Source organism: Lepidochelys kempii, chromosome 12 (genome assembly GCF_965140265.1).
Source record: "Lepidochelys kempii isolate rLepKem1 chromosome 12, rLepKem1.hap2, whole genome shotgun sequence".
Lineage (NCBI taxonomy): Eukaryota > Metazoa > Chordata > Testudines > Cheloniidae > Lepidochelys > Lepidochelys kempii.
Window position 1 is genome coordinate 43,329,097 of NC_133267.1, and position 19,380 is coordinate 43,348,476.

Consider the following 19,380-nt stretch of genomic DNA (forward strand, 5'->3'; position numbering starts at 1 on the left):
AGCTGCAGCTTGGCGGGCCCGGGCCGCACGTAGAAGCGCATGGGGCTGCCATCGTCCTGCAGGAACAGCGTCCGCGAGCGAGCGGGGCCCGCGCGCTCCAAGGCCATGGGCGGGCGCCGCCGACGCGCGGCCTGGCTCGCACCTGGAGCCTTCCCGCCACCCAGGGTGCGCGCGCCCGCAGCCCCGCCCCTTCCTCTCTGCGCGCGCCTAAACCAGGCTGCTGCCCCGCCCCCTCCCAAATGGTCTCTGACCCGGAAGTGCTCCTTCTCTCTCGGCCCGGCCGGGAAGATGGCGGCGGCGACCGGTGCTGCTCCGGCTGGTGACATGGCGGAGGCTGAGGCCCCTCTTAGCAAAAAGTGAGAGTGCGGGGTCGGGGGCCGGTGCCCGGGGCTGGGACCCAGCGGGAGGACCCGGGCGGGGCCCCGGGAGGCGCTGCCCGTCGCTGACCGGTGTCTGTTTCCTACCAGGTGACGGTCTCTAGAGCCGGGCGCTCGCGCCATGCTGAGCCCCGCAGCTGTTCGGCTCCTTGGGGGCCGCTTTGGCTGGGTCTGGCGGGCTCGGCACCTCCGCGCCGCCTGCCCCGCGCTCCGAAGGCTCCAGGCACTTCATGACCAAAGAAGGTTGGTGATTTGTTGCTCTCGTCTCGAGTGTCGCCACCTGCTTTCTCGTGAAGTCCCTGCCCGGGGTGCTACGGGTGGGGGCGAGTGTCTTGCGGAGTCAGTGACCCTCCCTGAGGAATCTCCCTCTCAGGGAATTCCCGCCCCCCTTTGCCTGGGGGCCCTTGGGCATCCTAGAAACCTTTGTGCTTTGGCATTTGTCTGTGGAGCATGTGGTAGAGTGGAGGTCCTGCAGTGTTTAAGGCCCAGATGCTCAAAGGCATTTAGGCTGTTTCTGGTTTCAGAGTAGCAGCCGTGTTAGTCTGTATTCGCAAAAAGAAAAGGAGTACTTGTGGCACCTTAGAGACTAACCAATTTATTTGAGCATAAGCTTTCGTGGGCTGTAGGTCACTTCATCGGATGCACCCGATGTAGCTCACAAAAGCTCATGCTCAAATAAATTGGTTAGTCTCTAAGGTGCCACAAGTCCTCCTTTATTTTAGGCTGTTTCTATCTTTCATTTCCTTCAGTGGAGGTTAGGAGCTAAATACTTTTCAGAATCTGGGCCTAAGTAGGTTACAGATATGCATGGTGATTGTTATAGACTGAAGACTCTAAACTGGAGACTCTAAATCTGTCGTGCCCAGGGCGAAAACACTCTAGTTACTTCAAACTGTACTGTAATTATCCTTGGTGCTTTGCTCACTGAAGACTTTTACCTTATTTTGATTGTTATGCAAAGTTTCTAGGGCAACAAAATGGCAAATGACATTTAATGTTGATAAATGAAAAGTAATGCTTTCAGGGTTCCCTCCCAACTCTGAACTCTAGGGTACAGATGTGGGGACCTGCATGAAAGACCCCATAAGCTTATTTCTACCAACTTAGGTTAAAACTTCCCCAAGGCACAAATTCTTTGCCCTTGGAGGGTATGCTGCCACCACCACGTGATTTAACAAAGAATCAGGGAAAGGACCACTTGGAGTTCCTATTCCCCCAAAATATTCTCCCAAGCCCTTACACCCCCTTTCCTGGGGAGGCTTGAGAATACTATCCTAACCAATTGGTTACAAAGTGATCACAGACCCAAACCCCTGGGTCTTAGGACAATAGAGAAATCAGTCAGGTTCTTAAAAGAAGGATTTTGTTTTTTTTTAAAAAAAGGTAATAATCACCTCTGTAAAATCAGGATGGAAAATAACTTTACAGGGTAACAAAAGATTCAAAAACACAGCAGAACTTCCTCTCTGCTTAGTTTCAAAGTTACAAAAAACAGGAATAAACCTCCTTCCAGCAAAGGAAAAATTCACAAGCAGAACAAAAGATAATCCAACACGCCTTATCTGGCTTTTACTTACAATTTTTTGTAACATGAGAGACTTTTAGGATGGTTTATAGGAGGGGTTTTCAGACCTGATGCTTATCTGCTTCCCAAGAGAACACACACAACAAAGCCTTCCCCCCCCAAGATCTGAAAGTATCTTCTTTCCCCATTGGTCCTTTTGGTCAGGTGCCAACCAGGTTATTTAAGCTTCTTAACCTCTTACAGGTAAGGAGGAATTCTAGGCTACCCTTAGCTGTATGGTTATGACAAATGCACATTGGAAAACATAATTCTAACTATACATATACAATGATGGGGTCAAAATTAGTTGTTACCACTCAAGAAAGAGATCTTGGAGTCATTGTGGATAGTTCTCTGAAATCATCCATTCAAAGTGCAGCGGCAGTCAAAAAAGCTAACAGAATGTTGGGAATCATCAAGAAAGGGATCGATAATAAGACAGAAAATATCATATTGCCTCTGTATAAATCCATGGTATGCCCACACCTTGAATACTACGTGCAGATGTGGTCGCCCCATCTCAAAAAAGATATATTGGAATAGGTTCAGAAAAGGGCAACAAAAATTTATTAGGGGTATATAGAACGGCTTCCATATGAGGAGAGACTAATAAGACTGGGACTTTTCATCTTGGAAAAGCGGCAACTAAGAGGGTGATATGATAGAGGTCTATAAAATCATGAGTGGTTTAGAGAAAGTAAATAAGGAAGTGTTATTTACTCCTTATAATACAAAAACAAGGGGCCACCAAATGAAATTAATAGGTAGCAGGTTTAAAACTAACATAAGAAAGTATTTTTTCACGCAATGCACTGTCAGCCTCTGGAACGCCTTGCCAGAGGGTGTTGTGAAGGCCAGTACTATAATAGGGTTCAAAAGGGAGCTAGATAGCCATTGATGGAACCATCTTCCATGAATCTGTTAGCCAGGATGGGCAGGATGGTGTCCTTAGCCTCTGTTTGCCAGAAGCTGGGATTGGGTGACAGGAGATGGATCACTTGATGATAACCTGTCTGTTCATTCCCTTTGGGGCACCTGGCATTGGCCACTGTCGGTAGACAAGATACTGGGCTTGATAGGCCTTTGGTCTGACCCAGTATGGCTGTTATGTTCTAGGGCTGTAAAGGGTGAACAGTGAAGGATCAAGGAAAAAAAAACAAGTACGTTTCCTCTATGTGAGACAATGCCCAGCTAGTACTGCTTTATCTGGATACTGCTGACTGTAAGGTGAGGGACTGGAGCAGTCCAGAACAGAATTTGGGTACTTTTCACTTCCTATGAAGTGGAGCAAGGCAACATGTCCTCTTGGGGAGAGGAGAGAGAGTTAAGTGTAGGATGACCCTTGGACAGAATCTCTCTGGCAAGTGTTTCTTTCTGTAAGTTTCAAAGTGGCTTCTGTATCTGGTTTCCTCTCTTTTTCCAGTGAGCTGAAGAGACGTTTGAAGGCTGAGAGAAAAGTAGCTGAGAAAGAGGCAAAGCAAAAAGAGCAAAGTGAGAAGCATCTGAGCAAATCTGCCTTGACCCTGGGATCTGAGAACTGCAATGGAGCTGATGAGGAAAGCCTGGACCCCAATGTGAGCAGTTAGCCCGGATGGACAAGCGTGGTGTCTCTAGCCTTTATTTGCCAGAAACTGGGAATGGGTGACAGAGGATGGATCACGTGATGATTGCCTGTTCTGTTATTTCCTCTGAAGCACCTGGCATTGGCCACTGTTGGAAGACAGGATACTGGGCTACATGGAGTTATGCTCTGGCCCAGTGTGGCTGTTCTTAGCTGGACAGTGAGGCTGCAAGCATAGATTAATAATATTCCCCAAAAAAACTGCCTGAGGGAGAGGATATATCTAAGGTTTGAATGGTAATGGCTTAAAGCAATGACTTCTTCTTGTCTCATCACTGCATTCGTTTAGCCCCTTCTTAGTCCAATGTCTTAAGTGCTCTCTGCCTTTTTTTTTGTGCTTTCTGTCAGAGGAGCTGACTCTTCTGACGTAGTCACTCAGGTGTTGTCTAACTTCTGTAGTCAAATAAATATTCCCAAGTCAAATCAATTATGCTTTAGCTTGTGAACTGTACAGTCCCTTTGGTGTCTAACATAAATGTTCTTGTTTATGACTGATGACAGCAATATTACAAGATCCGCAGTCAGGCAATCCAGCAGCTGAAAGGCACCAATGAAGATCCTTACCCTCATAAGTTCCACGTAGACCTTTCCCTCACAGACTTCATAGAGAGGTACAGCCATCTGCAGGCAGGAGATCACCTGAGAGACATTACGGTGAGAGTGGCAGGTAAAGACTCACCTGGGACTTGGAGACAGTCTGCCATTTTGCGAAGTCAAGCACTTACCATTCTTGGAGGGAGATAGATGGGAATGCCTCCACAGCTCTGTGGACCTTGCTTGGCAATTCCTCATAGTGCTAGAGCTGTAGCAAGGTTAGGCTAAGTTTGGGTTGGGACCTTTGGGATAGAAGGTAGAGCGTTAGAGTCCTTGACAAGCAAGGAAGCAGGTCTGATGAGAGGACTCCAAGGCCCTGTGTTCATAACTAGAGACTCGTTACTTTGCCATCCAATGATGGGATGGAGGTTGGTGATATGTTGCCTGGGCTGCAAGGTAGGAGTGATGCTGTGCCGGGGCTTGGGCATGGAGATGGATCTTTGTTTTGGGGAAATGGAAAGATTTCTGACTTTGACTTGCTGTAACCATTGGACCATCTAACTTTGGGTTTCTAGGTCGAATCCATGCAAAACGTGCCTCTGGAGGGAAACTGATCTTCTATGATCTTCGTGGAGAGGGAGTCAAATTGCAAGTCATGGCAAACTCCAGGTAACTAGGGATCACTATAGCAACATTCTAAATCAAACTGTACTTTCTGGGAGGAGGAGATTAGAAGATGGACATCTTATTCTTCCCCATGCCTGTGAGCTTCAGCTCAGATTCCTAGTCTGTAGTCAGGTGGTGGAGAACACAATACAGTACGTCGAGGCTCCTATGCATGGAGACTCCATGCATCTGAAGAAGTGGGTTTTCTACCCACTAAAGCTTATGCCCAAATAAATCTGTTAGTCTTTAAGGTGCCACCGGACTCCTTATTGTTTTTGTGGATACAGACTAACATGGCTGCCCCTCTGATACTTGAATATTAAGTGTTTTGGGTGGGAAGAGACTGAGCAAAGCTTGATCTATGGACAAAAAGTGCTTAAAAGATGCATGTTTTTCCACTTGCAGGAACTACAAATCAGAGGAAGAATATATCCACATTAACAACAAGCTGCGTCGGGGTGACATTATTGGGGTTCAGGGGAATCCTGGAAAGACAAAGAAAGGAGAGCTGAGCGTTATTCCCTGGGAAATCACTCTGCTCTCTCCATGCCTGCACATGTTGCCCCACCTTCACTTCGGGCTCAAAGACAAGGTAACAACCACTCCTGGTGTTGAAGCCAAACTGGCAGCTTTTTGTATGTGTGGTATCATTGGTATCAGTGCACCAAATGAAGATCAAATTTTATTTTTTTTCTCTTTGGCAATAAGTATAATTTAGATTGTTCTAAAATTATCCACCCTTTTCAGGAAACTAGATTTCGCCAGAGATACTTGGATTTAATTCTTAATGACTATGTGAGACAGAAGTTTATAATCCGTGCAAAGATCATCACATACCTCCGGAGCTTCCTGGATGAGTTGGGTTTTCTTGAGGTAAGGTTTGGTACTTTGATTCTCTCTGTGTGTGCTGCTCTTTTTCACACTTCTTCAGCTCCAAGGAGAGACCAACACCCACCTCACATACAAAATGTGCATGGGACGGGGAAAAGTATACATATTGACTTTGGCTCAGTATACATGTTCTGATAATTTTGTGCCATAGAGCCACAAAGCACACTAAGTGCAATAGAGTTAATTATTGTTTATCTCTTTGTCTGCTCCCCTTCAAGTGACAGAGCAATTTCTGAGGGATACTCTTCTTTGACTGAGCAAACCCAAAGTTAGCAATTCAAGTTATTAATTATATTTGTTCCCCCATTGCTTTCTTCCATAATTGAAGTTGGGTAAATTGTCCCCTCATTCTCAAGGGTGTTAATTCCCCTCCTCCCCCCCCCACTCCAAAAAGGTAGAGTCAATCTAATTTACATAAAACATATGTAGTATTTATTGTCAGGTATAACAGAGAACAACATACCAGAACAAAAGACCTGTTTACTTCTAGATAATTCCTGTTTCCACTTCACACTCAAATTATGACTCTCTTTGCTATCCACTACTTGGCAGATTTTAACCTCTTAGTCTACTGGATCCACAAAAGCTGCTAGTGGAGTTGTTTGTGTGAAATAACTAATATTGAGAACCGTGATATATTCAACACAGTAGATTTGTGCTGTGTTAAGGTGCCATTACTTCTTGACTGTACGTTTCCTATTTTCCTGAAATTAATCACTTGTAAACTAGCATTTAAATAGGCCATTTAGGCTTGGTGATCATGCTGGGAATTAACTACAGTGCAGGAGAAACAGCTAGTGTCTTTAATACAAAGTGACTTGGGTAGGCATTGCCACACAAACTCTACAAAAGTTACTCTTTCCCTTCAGATTCTAGATCCGTTCTGAATCTTTCTTCAACAGAGACTCCCATTTGGCTTCCATTTCCTACGTTGTGGACAGACCTTTTTTCTTCCATTGGAACCCTGAGCCTCATTCTGAATCAGCATGAGAAATTCCTCTTCCTTGTTTTTTCCTGTTTTAAATGGTTGCAGCTGGAATACAAAAGTGCTTGTTTTGTACAGTTCCTAAATGAGTAGCAGAGCTGGATTAATTCCTGCTAATGCAGCCCAAGCTCCGGACCCCTAGTGGTGGTATTCTACCTAATGCAGTGGGACAAGCAGCCTGCAACCCCTACTTTGAGCTGTAGCTTACGAAAGCTTATGCTCAAATAAATTTGTTAGTCTCTACGGTGCCACAAATACTCCTTTTCTTTCTACTTTACTTGTGTGGAGGCCAGAGCTGACTGGTCAGCACAACCCTGACAGTGGGTAGAACAAGGCAGACTCTTGAGGAGCCTAACCAAATTGTAAAATTGCCCACATCTTGGGGAGCCCTTTTAAAAGAGGAGCGGGTATCATTGGTATTGCCACCTGCCCTCCCATTTGGGTGAACTGCCATGCCACATCACCTTCTTCCCATCATTGATGACTGTTTTCAGAAAATGTTTATTTTGTCTATATACCTGGCAGCATCTTCCTCTCCCTGGCATTTTACTCTTTATTTGGACCTAATGTGTATAGTACTCTTGAATAGACTAAGTTGTGAGGCATGTGGTTATACTCCATTACCCATGCACCTTTAAACATCCGAAAAATGCAGCTTTCGTGAAAGTTAGGTTGGCATAGTCTCCGGGAGCGCTGCAGCCCAGAGAGAGAAAAATCACATGTTGATTTTGCCTTCCTACATGCTCGTATCTACAAGAGACATTATTTGAAAATAATTGTATACTGTAGAACTCCTTTTGGGCTCCAGAACTCTGTCTCTCCATACAGACAGACCCCTTTTTCCCCTCTGACGCTAATTTTAAATTAACAAAGCTAGCCATATAATATCCTTATACTCTTGGAAACTTTTTCAGATGCAATATTTTATATCTTAATTTTAAATCATTAAACCCCCATCTTTTACCAAAGCAATTACATTTAAAGGAGTGTAGTTTTTGCAAAGTGTTCAGGTAGTGAAAGGAATACTGCTTCTTTCAGTGTTTATCAGTTGGCTGCTGTCAGTTGCTGCCCAAGGAACTTAGTGTAAATGATGAAATGGAGCAGATGGGACACACTGAGAAGGATTGATAAACATTGTTTCCACATACATAGTTTCACTTCACTTCTTGTCAGTGTAGTTTTACAAGGTTTAGACTTTCTGAGAAGCCAGACTTTCTCTGCTGGAGGTTGGTGATATGACTGCAAATGTCTTCAACAGCTTGGCCCAGTCCCTGTCCCTTCCCTACTCCACAGCTCCTTAATTGTGCAGAATATGGTTGTTCCTGCTATGTTCTTGATAGAGAAGATGGCTTAAATAGGCTTACCTTGTTGATTACAAAGGAGGAAGAATTTTTGTTTCAGAATAATATCTTTGTTCATGATGGTGAATTAATACATAGAATGTAAAAATTTCACATCTGAGCCAGGTGTTCTCTCTCTCTTTAACTGAAGTATTTATTGAACACTGTCAAGGTTCCTTCCCCACTCTGAACTCTAGGTACAGATGTGGGGACCTGCATGAAAAACCTCCTAAGCTTATTTTTACCAGCTTAGGTTAAAACTTCCCCAAGTTTTAACAAACTATTTTACCTTTTTTACCTATTTTACCCAACAAACTATTTTACTTTTTGCCCTTGTACTTTATCGCTGCCACCACCAAACATCTAACGGATATATATAACCGGGAAAGAGCCCGTTTGGAAACGTCTTTCCCTCCGAAATCTTCCCAAACCCTACACCCCCTTTCCTGGGGAAGGTTTGATAAAAATCCTCACCAATTTGCATAGGTGAACACAGACCCAACCCCTTGGATCTTAAGAACAATGAAAAAGCAATCAGATTCTTTAAAAGAAGAATTTTAATAGAAGAAAAAGTAAAAGAATCACCTCTGTAAAATCAGGATGGTAAATACCTTACAGGGTAATTAGATTCAAAACATAGAGAATCCCTCTAGGCAAAACCTTAAGTTACAAAAAGACACAAAAACAGGAATCTACATTCCATTCAGCACAGCTTATTTTCTCAGCCATTTAAAGAAAACTGAATCTAACGCATATCTAGCTAGATTACTTACTAAGTTCTAAGACTCCATTCCTGTTCTGTTCCCATCACATGGACAGAGAGAGAGAGGCTTTGTTTGTCCCTCCCCCCAGCTTTTGAAAGTATCTTGTCTCCTCATTGGTCATTTTGGTCAGGTGCCAGCGAGGTTATCCTAGCTTCTTAACCCTTTACAGATGAAAGGGTTTTTCCTCTGGCCAGGAGGGATTTTAAAGGTGTTTACCCTTCCCTTTTATGATTATGACAAACACATATTATCAAAATAGTTGTAGCATGGGGAATGGAGGGAGGGTATGATTGTGTCAGGGGCATGAGAGTATTTGAGCTAAGGTTTAACACTTTTTTTTCCCATCAGATTGAAACTCCCATGATGAATATTATTCCAGGTGGAGCTGTGGCTAAACCTTTCATTACCTATCACAATGAACTGGACATGAACTTATACATGAGAATTGCTCCAGAACTCTATCACAAGGTGAGAGGTGATCCCCACATGGGTTAAGCTTCACACTTTTCTGACTCTATCTGCCTTCCCAAAATGTGAAGCATAAGATTGAAGTAAGGATTAGACTGGGGATCTCAAACTTGAATCACTGGGAGGCCCACATGAGGACTAGTACATTGGTCCGAGGGCCACATCACCTGACACCCTCTGTCCCCACCCCCATCCCCAACCCCTTCCTCAAAGTCCCCACCCCTGCCCTGCCTCTTCTCTGCCTCCTCCCCTGAGCATGCAGCTCCCCGCTCCTCCCACCTCCCTCCTAGAAAGCGCTAAGCGCCTGGAGGTAGGCAGAGGAGTGGGGATGTGGCGCGCTGGGCGGGAGGGGAGCTTGGCAGCCCGCAGATGAGACTAAAAGCCAGCAGATTAATTGGGTTGACAAAAGCAATTTCGCTTGGGTGGAGTATGGCTAAAGAGGTGAGCAGGAAAGAGACCCATATTGATTGGAGAATAGTGGATGTCAGGATAATTGAATCAGAGTTCTTCATTAGGTTTGTCTAGTGCTGCTTTTACCTCTGTGTTTTGCTGATAATCTTGGGAATGTAGATTTGGTGCAATTTTGTGCTAGTCAGAACTTTCTTGACTCCATTTCAGAAGGCTAATGTGACCAGCTGGATTTCTTTTTGTTTAGATGTTGGTGGTTGGAGGCATGGACAGGGTGTACGAAATTGGGCGCCAGTTCCGGAATGAAGGAATTGATTTGACTCATAATCCTGAATTCACAACCTGTGAGTTTTACATGGCTTATGCAGACTATCATGACCTGATGGAGATCACAGAAAAGTTGCTTTCAGGTGACCTAACCTAATATTAATTAAAGGAGAATAAGAATCTGTGTGAAGATAGCGTGTGATACAGCATGGCATTGATTTTAAGTGTAGTTTTATCTTGTAGGAATGGTGAAGCACATTACTGGAAGTTACAAGGTCACTTATCACCCAGATGGTCCTGAGGGTCATGCCTATGAGATAGATTTCACCCCACCCTTCCGGAAAATTAGCATGGTGCATGAACTGGAGAGAATCCTGGGAATGAAACTTCCAGCAACTGATCACTTTGAGACTGAAGGTCAGATGAGTCTCTGTGCTTTCACCTCCCCCTGGCTATTATGGGGCAAAGACCTCTAGCCCCCAGTCCATGTTGATCTATAAGCTGCCTTCAATACTGTTTATTGCAAGGTGCTGTTTTGCTCAGATCTACATGTGAGCTGAGTAGATGGGGTTGCCCGACTGTGTGGTTTTGTTGGATTAACTACAAGATTTCAGAGTGTAGTCTTGATGTCCTGCAGGTTCTTGTAAGGGTCAGCAAGGTTCCACTTTATTGCCTTTAAATCTTCATTGTGTATACATGACACTGTTGAGAGAGTTAATGAGGAGGCCTGTCTTGAAGTGTTTTCACTACATTGACACCTGGCATTGTATCTGTTTCGTCTGTCTCTTAGGAAGCAGAGAAGACCCTCTGTATCTGGTAGTGATTAGGGCATGGAGGGCAAATAGGTTGGGGTAGCAACTGGAAGATTATATCGGGCCTTTTGGTTGAAAATGCATCTGCCATTTGTCCCTTGAGTTGACAGTTGTGGAGAGCTGCTTTTAGGTGATTACATAGCAGCAATGATTTGGTTGGGTAGTTATGATCTTTCCCTCAATGTGAGCCTTGCTACCTCTAGACAAGACTATAATGCACTATACCTCAGTCAACACCAGTGGTTTTCAAACTTTTTTTCTGGTGACTCAGTTGAAGAAAATTGTTGATGCCCGCGACCTAATGGAGCTGGGGCAGAGGGTTGGGGTGAGGGCTGCAGGGTGGGGCTGGGAATGAGTGGTTCAGGGTGCGGGAGGGGGCTCTGGGCTGGGGCCAGCGAGGAGTTTGGGGTGCAGGAGGGGGCTCTGGGCTGGTGATGAGGGGTTTGGGGTGCAGGAGGGTGCTCAGGGCTGGGGCAGGGGCTTGGGGTGTGGGCTTACCTTGAGCAGCTCCTGGTCAATGGCGCAGTGGGGGTGCTAAGGCAGGCTTCCTGACTGTCCTGGCACCGTGGACCATGCTATGCCCTGGAAGCGGCCAGCAGCAAGTCCAGTCCCTAAGTATCTTCCTGCTCCCGTTGGCTGGGAACTTGCCAGTGGGAGTGCAGAGCCAGTGCTCGATGTGGGGGCAGCGCACAGAGCCCCGTGGCCCGCCCCGCCTAGGAGCCGGACCTGCTTCTGGCCGCTTCCAGAGTGCAGCGCCGTATCAGAACAGGTAGGGACTAGCCTTCCTTAGCCGGGCAGCACCACCGACGGGACTTCTCATGGCCCAGTCGGCAGTGCTGACCAGAGCTGCCATGACCCAGTGCCTTGTATTTCATGACCCAGTACTGGGTCGCGACCCGAAGTTTGAAAACCACTGGTCTACACTTTAAATATATCTAAAAACTAAAGTTAGTGAACAATATGGTGGTTCTCTTAAGTGGAAAATCTCATCATGAGCATGTGACACTAGTGCACTAGGACCTGCATGGGTTTTCTGGTGGCTTTTTCAGCTGCTTGATTTAGTTTTGTTAGCCCTAAAATAGCTCTGGGACCTGCCTACTTGAGAGACTGCCTCTCTCTTTGTGATACCGATGCTACTGCAATCAGCAGAAGTGCTTAACATGGGAGCCCCTTGATTTATGAGAGTGAAGGCTGCTGGCAGATATGCTCTTTGTGGACCTGTCAACTTTGGAGCGTGCTCCCACTGCCTCATTGATCTGAAATGGTCCAAATCTGTTGACCATTAGGACGTTCTTCAAAACTCCTCAGTTTGAGCAGGTATTTGGGAGAAATGATAGATTGATCTATCTATATATAGATTTTTTTTTTTTTTAAATAATGCTGAGACTGGCTGTTTGTCCACAGTGGCGCTCTCTGTGTGGGATAGTGTTTATAACTGTTGTCAGAGCATCTAGAGCTGGGTTTAGGAATCTTATGTTTGAGTTTAAATTGGAAGCAATTAATACTGCTCTTCATGCTCTGTGGAAGGCTGAAACCATATTCCTGAGCTGGTATGTCCCAGAGTGTGTTATAACAGAAAATATTGAAAGTCATTCCAGTCCTCCTCCATTGGGTCTGGATCATTCTGCTGGTCGGGAGGAGGGGGAGAAGAACTAACTATATGAATAGCTTCTCTAATATTTTGCATTATGAAAACAGAAACTCGCAAGTTCTTTGATGCTATTTGTGTGGAGAGAGGTGTTGAGTGTCCACCTCCCAGGACCACGGCCAGGCTTCTTGATAAGGTAAGTGGAGGTGGATTTTTCATAATCCTGAGATCTGGCCCTACGAAGCAGTGGGGCCCATTTGAAGTTGCAGGTTCTTTGCGGACTACTGGTTAGCTTGATGGAGCATTTAGTAAAAATGAATGGCAGAAAATTTAAAACTAATAAAAGAAAGTATGTCAACGCACAACCTGCAGTTAGCCTGCAGAACTCAGAGAAAGCTGTAAGTAAGCAGTTTTCTTTGCACCATTTAAGTCAATAAGAAATTTGCCACTGATTTTAAGAAGAGCGTAAGAATTGCCATAATGGGGCAGACAATGGTCCATCTAGCCCAGTATCTTGTCTCCGACAGTGGCCAGTACCGGAGCTTTGGGGGAGTGTACATAATAGGGCAGTTGGAGTGATCAACCTTTGTCTTCCCCTTCTGGCAGTTAGACTACGAGTGTTGCTCTATTCATGGGGTTACATCTCTGACCATCTTGGCTAATAGCCATTGATGGACCTTGTGACAGGCTCCCTGGGCTGCCACCTGATGTACCTGAGTACCACTGAGCCCACCTGTAACACCTTGGGCTCCCTTACACTGTCTTGCTCAGCTAGGCCCTCAAGCCTCTTCCAGCGCACGCGCGCATACACACATTTTGAACATTTTTGTATCCTCTGCAAACATTGCCACTTCATTGTTCACTCTTTTTTCCAAATCATTAATGAATATGTTGAACAGCACAGGTCCCAGGCCAGATCCTTGGGAGACCCCGCTATTTACCTCTTTCCATTGTGAAAACTGGCCATTTATTCCTACCTTTTGGTTTCTATCTTTTAACCAGTTACTGATCTATGAGAGGACCGTCACTGTTGTTCTATGACTAGTTTCCTTAAGAGATTTTGGTGAGGGACCTTATCAAATACTTTCTGAAAATCCAAGTATACTATATTAATTGGATCACCCTTGTCCACATGCTTGTTGATTCCCTCAAAGAATTCAATAGATTGGTTAGGCATGATTTCCCTTTACAAAAGTTGTATTGAATCATGTTTATCTGTGTGTCTGATAATTTTGTTCTTTAGTATAATTTCTACCAGTTTGCCCAGTACTGGAGGTAGGCTTACTGGCTTGCGTTTGCCAGAATCACCTCTGGAGCCCTTTTTAAAAATCTGCATTATGTTAACTATTTATTTTCCAGTGATCTGGTACAGAGGCTTGTTTCAGTGGTAGATTACATATGGAGAGTAGGATCCGGCCCTCTGAAAGGACCTCAGTTCAGATTCCATAGATGTTCCAGGTGAAGAAAGAAAATGGCTTGCAATCTTGCTTGTCTTTACCAGTCCATAGAATGATCGTGTAGCAGAGATGTACATGAGACTTTCAGTGAATCATGATGTTTGGCTACATCTAAGAAAATACACTGGAATTTAATTCAGCCCTTTTCCTGTTGCCAGAGAGAATTCAGTAATACCCCAGAGATGTCGTTCTGTGTCTGTTTATAACAGAACACGTTGTACTGGTGGCAGAGTGATGGACATCTATAGAGGATTCTGGATTGATACCTGGCCTCTTAGTTCCGGGGCTAGTAGGATAAAAGAGAGCTATTTTAGTACAGTGGATGGTCCCAGGTAGGAAGAAATATCTTGTAACAGGGGCTTCCAAACCGTGGCTTGTGAGCCACATGCAGCTCTTTTACAGTTAAAGTGTGGCTCACCCCAGGGCCCCTCCCATTCTCCACCTACTAGACTGTAGGGGAGCGGGGACTTGGGGCTTCTTCCCTGCGGGGAGAGGCGTCTTGGGGCTTCAGACCCACAGGGTACGTGCACTGGCTGGGGCTTTAGCAGGAGCAGGGATGAAGCTGCGGCAAGTGCCTCTTGCGGGGCTGAAGTCCCAACATCCCCCCCTGCCCCCCCGCAGGACTGAAGCCCCGAGCCCTGCCAGGAGCAGCCTGGCTCCCAAACTTCTGAAGATTGTCATATGTGGCTTGGAGAATCAGTAAGTTTGGCCACCCCTGCCTTATAACTTTGCAGGGACACTTCCAGTCAATTAGAAGCAGTGTAGACCAACTCTGAAAGCTATTCCAATTGTCATCCAAGTGTAATGGCCTTGAGAAATAGGGGATCAACAGTGTTTTGTGGAGGACCCCTCCCTCCACACATTCTGCATGAGTGGAGAGAAGAGTATAATTAGATTCACATGTGCCTCCAAAATGTACAGTAAAGCACAGGGCCAGTATGAGTATTATTCATTTGTTTTCCTCTTTTCTGCCCCTTCTCACCCCAACTATTGCCTGAATGTGTTTTTTTTCTGGCTGCTTTGTCTAGTGGCTTGTGCCACAGATGTCAAATCTGGAATTAAACTCCCAATACCACCCTGAGACATTGTAGGTAACAGTGGTAGGCTTATGTTCTGACACTGGAGTTCTTGTTAAACTTGATGAATTTTAGACAGTCTTGTGTTTTATACAGTCTTGGGCTAGATCAGATTTTAATCTCTCCAAGCAGGACGCTTGGCCTCTCTTGCAGGCACCCATCGCTGTTTATGAAGACATTACTCTAAGTAGGCTTTTGAAGTAGTGAGTCATCTCAGTCTTATGGCAACTCCTTTATTATGAGATGTTCTAACTTGAAAATTCTGTCCTGCTCCTGTTTTTCAGCTTGTTGGTGAGTTTCTGGAAGTCACCTGTATCCATCCCACATTCATATGTGATCATCCGCAGATCATGAGCCCTTTGGCCAAATGGTAAGAGTATGAGATTTTATATAAAGTCATGAAATAATGACCACCTTTTTTATCTCCATGAGAAAAATTATGTCTGTGAAAAGGAAAGATTTGATGCCATGTGACAGTTTGGGAAGTCTGACACTTGCCCAGGTCTTGGTTCCTGAGCCAGGGAATCCCATTTCATAGGGCATAAAATCCAGGGGGAAAATGTCTATACTGAGTGGCCTGGAGTTTTAGAGTGGTGGCCGTCAGAGTGGGCATCTCTTCTGAAACAGCGATCTTGTTGTTTTTCCAGAGGAAGCTGTGTTAGTTTCTGAGCTGCCTGCTGACTTATCTCCTCTTCACAGGCATCGCTCTCAGCAGGGACTGACAGAACGCTTTGAACTCTTTGTGATGAAGAAGGAAATATGCAATGCATACACAGAGCTCAACGACCCCTTCCAGCAGCGGCAGTTTTTTGAAGATCAAGCGAAGGTAGGGAATTGTAGAGATTAGAGACCGAAAACACTTTATGGTTGGGGTGAATGCCAGAATGTGTATTTCCAGTTTACACAGACTCCTATCTCCTCTTTCTGTGCTCCCTACTGGCTGTTCTAAACATTCACAACTAACACCACAGGAATCTTACTGGCATTGAATCTCAATCAAATGGGTCTAACATAAGCTTTTGCAAGAAATATCTCCTACATCGAGTCCAGTCCTATCAGCTCTGCCTGCCATCAAAGGGAGAATTGTTAGAGGACAAATGAATGCTGCAGCAGGCACAGAGGGAAGAGTTTGGAACAAAACACATGGTAAAGATGGAAAACCAAAAGAGCTTGTATTAACTTTTTTCAAGAAGAACAAAATACATATTGCATTAGAGAATTGATTCCTAAACACTTTCTTAATATATCTTCGATGTAAGCAACTGCTGTAGACTGCCATCAGGGTGATATTGATTAGGAGAGGAGATAGACAAGGTTACCTATTGAAATGTAATAGTAAAAGTTTTAAAGATACCTGTTATACTCCCTTCTTCTGGTGCTAGTCGAGTGCTCTGTCTCCAGTATCCCAAGGTACATTTCTTCACATGTGCCAAAAGGAATCCTTGCAGCTTGAGTGTCAGAGACACTGTTTCACAAGACAACATTTAACTTGGCTAGAATTAGATGTTGCTGTCAGCACCCATGCCATTTTCTAAGGCTATATCTACCCTACTGCAGTAAGTTGACCTACACTGTGCAACTCCAGCTATGTGAATAACGTAGCTGGAGTTGATGTACCTTAGGTCGAGTTACCACGGGGTCTACACTGAGGGAGGTTGACGGGAGAAACTCTCCCATCAACTTACCTTAATCTTCTCGTTGGGGGTTGTCGGGTTCCCTTCCCACTCCGAACTCTGGGGTACAAATGTGGGGACCCGCATGAAAGACCCCCTAAGCTTATTTTTACCAGCTTTGGGTTAAAATTTCCCCAAGGCACAAATCCCTTGTCCTTGGACGGATGGTATGCTGCCACCACCAAGTGATTTAGACAAAGATTCGGGGAAAGGACCATTTGGAGTGCTTATTCCCCCAAAATATCCCCCCAAGACCCTACACCCCCTTGAGAATAATATCCTCACCAATTGGTACAGGTGAGCACAAATCAAACCCTTGGATCTTTAGGACACTGAAAATCAATCAGGTTCTTAAGAGAAGAATTTTATTAAAAAAAGTAAAATAATCACCTCTGTAAAATCAAGATGGAAGGCAATTTTACAGGGAAAAATAAAAAGATTTAAGACAGAGAATTCCCTTCTAGGCTTAGTTTCAAAGTTACAAAAACAGGAATAAACCTCCCTCCAGCATAGGGAAAATTCACAAGCTAAAACAAAAGATAATCTGATGCCTTTTCTGGCTTTACTTACTGTCTTAGTAATTTTGGATGCTTTTTCAGGCAGGTTCTTAAGAGATGTTTTTTTCTGCCCCTGGTGTCTGTGTGTCTCTCTCTCTCTCTCTCCTTGAGAGAACACACAAACAAAGAGCACAAACAAACCCCCTCCTCTCCCCCCCCTCCATCCCCATTGGTCCTTGTGGTCAGGCACCAACTAGGTTATTTGATTTTCTTAACCCCTTACAGGTAACCTCTGGCCAGGAGGAATTTTATATTACTGCATACATAAAGGTTGTTACCCTTCCCTTTGTATTTATGACAGGGGTAGAGTACAGGGGTCTACTGGAGAGCGATCTGTTGTTGATTTGGCAGGTTTTCAGTAGACCCACTAAATGGACTGCTGGTGGATTGGTCTCGGAGTGTCAGTCCCAGCTGTAGTGTAGATATAGCCTATGATGTGGCCTTCAGAATACTTCTCCAGATACTAACACCCCGGGATGAGGGGTAAGATCACCTCCTTGTTCATTTCTTCAGCTGATTTTACAAATATGCAGACCCTACTGGAACATAGCCCCCTAGGTTCCAGGAGTGTAGTAGCACCCCTTTGAGGTGACACAAAAATTAGCAGTAGTGTTGACATTTCCTGCACTATGGGCGATGGGAACTTCTTCTCACTGTTCATTTAGGCAAAAGCAGCAGGTGATGATGAAGCCATGTTCATCGATGACAACTTCTGCACTGCATTGGAATATGGACTTCCACCGACAGCTGGATGGGGCATGGGCATCGATCGGCTCACCATGTTCCTTACAGACTCCAATAATATTAAGGTAATGGACCACCTGGAGGAAATAGGGAGTAAGAAATCCTGCAAAGTACTCTCCAGTTGTAAAAACAAAAGGCTACTTACGTTATGAGAGTCTGATTGAAACACCTGTCTACTTCCACATCCCATCCTAAAGGCCAGGAAATTCAGGGTTATAGCTGAAATCCAAACTCCATAGGTACTGTTGTGGGGATTAAATGGTGCAATGGTAAAAATTAAAATTGCCTTTTTTCTGAATTAGCCATTTCTGGGGTTTTCTCTCCAACACCTGCAGTTTCATGGTGTCCATTATGGGACCTGGGGAAATCCATCTTGAGCATTGAGGAAGTAAATAGGGTTTGTAATTAAGTATGCACAAATCAAGTACTTATAATTTGCTGGTTTAGGGGCTCTTATTTTTATGCAAAAAGGAATGTGAATGGGAAGTGAATGTGAATAGGGAGAGGGGGGAAGCTGATGGTGTTTGGTTCCCTCCACAGGAAGTGCTGCTGTTTCCTGCTATGAAACCTGAAGACAATAAGAAAGAGGTCGAGTCCAGTCCCTCTGCTGAAGGCACCTCAGTGTGAGGGGCTGCTGATCCTTGCCTGTGTCCAGTTGGGAGGCAGATGTTTGCTTTGTCTTCAGTAATTACGGGTTGTGGACAAAGGTTGCTCCTGCCCTGAGGAGACCAGTGAAAGCTGCTGTGTCACGGTTTCTGTAAATGAATAAAAGACAATGCTATCCTGCCTCCTCTTGCTTGGTGTTTGTGTGCAAGGTGGCAGCGTACAGGGCCGGATTAACCTTTTGTGGCCCCGGTGCCAACCCTATCTGTGGGCCCATTCTGAGGTGGGCCTAGTGGCAGTGCCATTGGAACCCTAGTAAATCTGGTGGTGAATCTGAGACATTTTTCATTTTGATCACGCACCTCTGCACGACTATATGTATTGCCATATGCAGCTTCCTCAGCCCCCAGTTTTTCTCACTGAGCTGTACCCATGTGGGTTTACCAGTGTCCACTATGAAAGTTCTGTTCATTGTGATCAGAGGAAACTCTCCACAGATTTAGCTCCTTCCTCATTCAGAAGTTTTGTAGTCATGTCTCTCACACCATCCTGTTTCACCAGTCACTATATGTGGTCCTGGCCTCAGCTCAACCAAGTTCCACAGCCAGCAGATATCCGATCAGTTCTGACAGTGCCCTCCCCTGGCGCCCATCCTGCCATTTGCAAACACCATTTTCCCCAACCCTAGCTCAGTGAGCACTTAGCCCCTGGGACCCTGAAATCACCAGCCTTTTTCCCTCTGCTTCTATCTACATGCTATTCCACTACCTGGTCACTAACACCTTTCCTCATGTGTTTCCCTTCTACCTTGGTTGTGCTCCCCAGTCAGTCCTATTCTCCCCCTGTAAACCTGACCTGCTTCTTCTTTCCCTGTTCCCCTTGACATTCCTTTTCTACTGGTGACCTCTGTTCCTTGAAGTTAACTCCAGTTTCTTTCTCTGCTCCTAGCTTAATCTCCCCTAATAGTCACAAAGTCACCTGTAGC

At 45.0% G+C, this 19,380-nt stretch overlaps 1 protein-coding gene across 2 annotated transcripts; it reads left to right on the forward strand.

Annotated features, from left to right (window-relative positions):
• Positions 1 to 24: 24 nt before the first annotated feature.
• Positions 25 to 18,578, forward strand: KARS1 (lysyl-tRNA synthetase 1). 2 transcript variants are annotated; one of them, XM_073308391.1, is made up of 15 exons: positions 271 to 356; positions 468 to 620; positions 3,365 to 3,515; positions 4,064 to 4,229; positions 4,672 to 4,765; positions 5,168 to 5,354; positions 5,510 to 5,635; positions 9,091 to 9,210; positions 9,866 to 10,028; positions 10,129 to 10,302; positions 12,396 to 12,481; positions 15,103 to 15,188; positions 15,518 to 15,644; positions 17,714 to 17,857; positions 18,333 to 18,578. In XM_073308391.1, the coding sequence occupies exons 2-15, from the start codon at positions 499 to 501 to the stop codon at positions 18,417 to 18,419; spliced, it is 1,833 nt and encodes a 610-aa protein (XP_073164492.1). In that variant the 5' UTR covers positions 271 to 356; positions 468 to 498; the 3' UTR covers positions 18,420 to 18,578. The 2 variants fall into 2 exon arrangements, with proteins under 2 accessions (XP_073164491.1, XP_073164492.1); XM_073308390.1 differs by lacking the exon at positions 468 to 620 and having other exon boundaries at positions 25 to 356.
• Positions 18,579 to 19,380: the final 802 nt, after the last annotated feature.